General features: G+C 39.4%; 1 protein-coding gene across 1 annotated transcript in view; it reads left to right on the forward strand.

Annotated features, from left to right (window-relative positions):
* KIF24 (kinesin family member 24) overlaps positions 1–5,120 on the forward strand; it is a 63,157-nt gene that overhangs the window by 18,675 nt on the left and 39,362 nt on the right. The window contains exon 3 of the mRNA XM_006758574.2: positions 4,459–4,648. Coding sequence (XP_006758637.1) covers positions 4,459–4,648 — 190 coding nt within the window. The remainder of the gene's footprint in view (positions 1–4,458; positions 4,649–5,120) is intronic.

Consider the following 5,120-nt stretch of genomic DNA (forward strand, 5'->3'; position numbering starts at 1 on the left):
ATTAACCAATGATACAACCTTATTATGTGACGTGACTAATAAGATGTAATTGTGTTATATGACTTATATATTTATGGTTCAAGACAGGGCATTCACATCCACCAGCTATTGTGTTGGCTGTTGTCATTTTTTAATTTGAAAATCTAAGGGAAAAGAGATCAGTACCCTTGACTAAATAGTCAGGTATTACATGTGTTTGTTTGTTTTTAATATATTTTATTGATTTTTTACAGAGAGGAAGGGAGAGGGATAGAGAGCTAGAAACATCGACGAGAGAGAGCATCGATCAGCTGCCTCCTGCACATCTCCTATTGGGGATGTGCCCACAACCAAGGTACATGCCCTTGACCGGAATCGAACCTGGGACCCTTCAGTCCGCAGGCCAACGCTCCATCCACTGAGCCAAACTGGCTAGGGCAGGTATTACATGTTTTAAAAATTCTTGCGACACCTGTTGAAAATCACTGATGTAGGGTATCCGTTGTTCACCTTCCTAATCACTTGCCTGACTGGGAGCTGCGGTTCACTGCCATTGTCCAGCATCATGAGGGAGTATCTTACCACATATCACTAGCCTGGGAAAAGATCAAAATTCAAAATTTGAAGTGCAGTTTCTACTGAATGTGTATCTCTTTCACACCATTATAAAGTCATAAAATAATAAGTTGAGCCTTGTAAGTCAGGGACTGTCTGTATTAGAGAAATAGAGATAAGAAATACATTTCCGCCAAAGCCGGTTTGGCTCAGCGGATAGAGCGTCGGCCTGCGGACTGAAAGGTCCCAGGTTCAATTCCGGTCAAGGGCATGTACCTGGGTTGCAGGCACTTCCCCTGTGGGGGATGTGCAGGAGGCAGCTGATCGATGTTTCTCTCTCATCGATGTTTCTAACTCTCTATCTCTCTCCCTTCCTCTCTGTAAAAAATCAATAAAATATATATAAAAAAAAGAAAGAAATACATTTCCCCCAATAAATCCTCAATATTGCTTTCTCACCCATACCCCAAGTAACAGACAAGGTTTCAGAACCCTGAGAAACTCTCTCACCAAGTTAAGGCTTGTTAGGCATTCGTTTTGAGTGCCTCAACTCAGATATATTCAAAATAAATTGCTGGCCTCAGAATTGTAACAAAAGTCTAAGGTATTTAGAGAACTGGTTGCCTTGACTTAAGACTTGAATAGATCTAACTCCAGCTGTCTTAACTCTTTGCCTGTCAAACAGATGTAGTTTATTTCTTCTAGGGAAGACTGGGCCTTAAAACCAGAGCCTTTAAAAATATATACGTTTTTATTGATTTTTAGAGAGGAAGGGAGAAGGAGATAGAAACATCAACAAGAGAAAAACATTGATCAACTGCCTCTTGCACACCCCCTGCCAGGAATCGAGCCTGCAACCCAGGCATGTGCTCTGACTGGGAATCAAAACAGTGACCTCTTGGTGCATATTTGATCCTCAACCACTGAGCAACACCAGTCGGGCTAAAGCCAGAGCCTTTTAAAAGAATATTCATTCCTTTTCTCCCTTGAACTTGAAAACTACAGTCTTTTTGTCTAATGACCCATCCTAGAGTCCCTGGTCAATTTTGAAAAGGACATTTTCTGTCCTGCTTAATTAGCTTTATACAAGTAGGGCATTAATACTCACCAACAACTAGAGACTTTGACATAAAGCCCTTGTTAAAATGATGCATTAAGCCTGGCCAGTATGGCTGAATGTTTGAGCATCGACCCACTAACCAAGAGGTCGCAGGTTTGATTCCCAGTCAGGGCACATGCCTAAGTTGCAGGCTCACCCCCCAGTAGGGGGCATGCAGGAAGCAGCCAGGCAGCCAATAGATGTGTTTATATCTCCCTCTCTCTCTAAAATCAATAAAAACATTTTTTTAAAGATGCATTGAAATTTTGCTTTTTCACCAATGTCACGCCAATAAATTCAATAAAAATTTAATTATTTTTGCTTTTTCTTGTAAAAAATGAAACATATGCAAAAGAAGGGAGAATAGAACAATGAACCAGCATATGCCCATCATCCACTTTTAATGATTGTCAAGATTTTGTCACACTTAACCCCAAAATGATATGTTTTTTTAAATTGTGCTATATAGCCATGACTGGTTTGGCTCAGTGGATAGAGCGTAGGCCTGTGGACTGAAAGGTCCCAGGTTCAATTCCAGTCAAGGGCTTGTACCTTGGTTGCGGGCACATCCCCCCAGTGGGAGGTGTGCAGGAGGCAGCCGATCGATGTTTCTCTCTCATCGATATTTCTAACTCTCTATTCCTCTCCCTTCCTCTCTGTAAAAAATCAATAAAATATATTTTTTAAAAATAAGTAAATAAATAAATAAATTGTGCTATATAGGCAGTCCTTGGGTTACGTCGGACTCAAAGTACGTCGTTTTATGGTTACATCGCCATCTCCCATTTACAGTATTTATAAAAAAAAGTTCCATCATTTTGATGTATGTACATATGTGCTTTATGTTTTTTATTATTTATTTACCACAAGTAAGGTCAGGAATTGTTATCTTTCTTTAAAATTTTTTTTACTGTTTCACTTCATTACTGCTGTGTATGTGCTCCATGTGAGTGACGTAGGTGCTTATGTAGGTGGGTTCCGACTTACGGCGAAAGTCACACTGTAGGAACGGATCTCCGACATAACCCGAGGACCTACTGTATGTGACTAAAAAACAAAATGTGTCTTTATACACTTACTATAAATTTATTTGCCACTTTTTACTAATTTAGATCCTTTCAAAAAATCATTTCCTAGCCAATTAGAGGGCTCATAAAATTTGAAATTGACATGAAACAATTATATAGTGAAATAATCTTATTTAAAATCTATATATATAAAAGCTAAGTGACCAGAACACCGGAATGACTAGAACAACTGGTCGCTATGACACGCACTGTGGCCAGCCAACAGAACGATTGGGGGACGGCCCCTCCCGCAGCTGACCCCAACTGGATCAGGGATGGGGCCGGCTGGCCAATCTCTCATGGTCCCTCGCCTCGGCTGGCCCCGCCCCTGATCGAACCTCGATTAGGGGTGGGGCTGGTGGCCAACCTCCTGAGGCCCCTACCCTCCACTGGCCCGGCCCGATCAGCCCCCATCGGGGCAAGCCAGCCGGCTGGACCCCACCCATGCACGAATTTGTGCACCGGGTCTCTAGTATATTATAAAAGGCTTTTTAGGAGTTATTAATCAAATTCTAAAGTGCAAAAGAAGGGAATCATTTGTCTTGCTAAGATATTCTTAGTATATTCCAAAGGCATTGTTTCTTGTAAACTCCTACTTTCAAGAATCCTATTTCCTTGTTACCTAGCTTAAGAGGACTTTATAGATAAAAGGTCAATTCTTAGATATATACATATATACCATCATTAGGCTCAGCAAGTAAACCTGATGAATTTTGTATCCCTAACCCAAGGGACTATTTGCCTCAAATATTCTAGATATAAAGATTGATTAGTTCAAATAAAATAAATTTAAAAAATAAAGATTGGTGAGTTCACTGAAGAAATGCATCTGAATAGAAGAATGAATTTAGTGATGGACAGAACCAGTCATAAAATTATCCCAGAAAGAAGAAGTGTAGAATCAGGTTCTAAAATAAATACATATTGCCGTAGCTGGTTTGGCTCAGAGCGTCAGCCTGCGGACTGAAGGGTCCCAAGTTTGATTCCAGTCAAGGGCACATGCCCAGGTTGCCAGCTTGATCCCCAGTAGGGGGCATGCAGGAGACAGCTGATGAATGATTCTCATCGATGTTTCTATCTCTTTCTCCCTCTTTCTTCCTCTCTAAAGTCAATAAAAATATTTTTAAAAATAAATACATATAAGGGTGGGCAGAAAGAAAGTATGAGAACAAGACAGGCAGAATATATTTGGAAGCAACAAGGGAAAAGTACATAAAAACATACCACCTAATTAATTCAAGGTAAATTCAGGTAAGATTAAAAAAAATTATATTGAATGATCAAGAAAACGGTAGATGTACAAGAATAATTGGATTGAAAGGAAACAAGGGTTCAGATCTTAGAAAGGCCTTGGAGGGACATATTGCATTCAATTTTGAGGTTTTGATAGCCTGAGTTTTGCGGGCATAAAGAAAGAGCATCCATCATCCATCATTAGAAACCTTTTGGAAGACCACATCTGGAAGCCAAACACATGTTTTAGAGCTAAAACAAAGTTTTAGGGTTTTGTTGTTTTTTTCAGTAAGGACAAAGGGTGGGGTGTAATAGGGATAGAGAGAAGTAATCAGGAGGATTTAGCTAATAACTTTCTCAGTCTTGCATTTTTGTTCTTTTTCTTTGGTTAATATATAACTATATATGTGTGTGTGTGTGTGTGTGTGTGTATATATACAACAAAGTGTACTGATACTTTGCTCTCTTAAGTAGCCTTATCCTATTGTTAAAAATTAAAGCCCACTTATGAACATACTGTATCAGACAGAACACCTCAGAGAAAGAGAATCCTTGGACTGAGATGGAGAAAATCAGAGTTTGTGTTCGAAAACGCCCCCTGGGCATGAGGGAGGTACGCCGTGGAGAAATTAATATTATTACTGTAGAAGACAAAGAAACTCTACTTGTTCATGAGAAGAAAGAAGCAGTTGACCTCACACAATATATTCTGCAGGTATGATGCTTTCCTTTTGTGTTTGGAACTAATATTATCAAGTACGTCAAATTTTTGCTTTTTGTTTAAGTGACAGCATACAAATTCTAAGTTCCAGTTTCTGGTTTGGTATTGTCATTCATCCCTGATGTGACAGTACATTAAATCATTGATACCCTGGACCTTTGTGGTTTTTTTTAACATCATGCACTGGGGATACGAAAACATAATTTCTCTACTCTGATGCAGTAGGGTTGTATCATACATCCACTTAACATGCTTTATGTGAATTTAATGATACAGTGGAACCTTGTTTCTCAAACTTAATTCGTTCCAGAAGGCTGTTCGAAAACTGAATCTTTTTTCCTATTAAAAATAATGTAAGTGGAATTAATCTGTTCCAGACGCCTAAATGGTTCCCTGTTTTAACCTTTCTTATATATAGTACCGTATTTGCCGGCGTATAAGACGACTGGGCGTATAAGACGACCCC

Source organism: Myotis davidii, unplaced genomic scaffold (assembly GCF_000327345.1).
Source record: "Myotis davidii unplaced genomic scaffold, ASM32734v1 scaffold534, whole genome shotgun sequence".
Lineage (NCBI taxonomy): Eukaryota > Metazoa > Chordata > Mammalia > Chiroptera > Vespertilionidae > Myotis > Myotis davidii.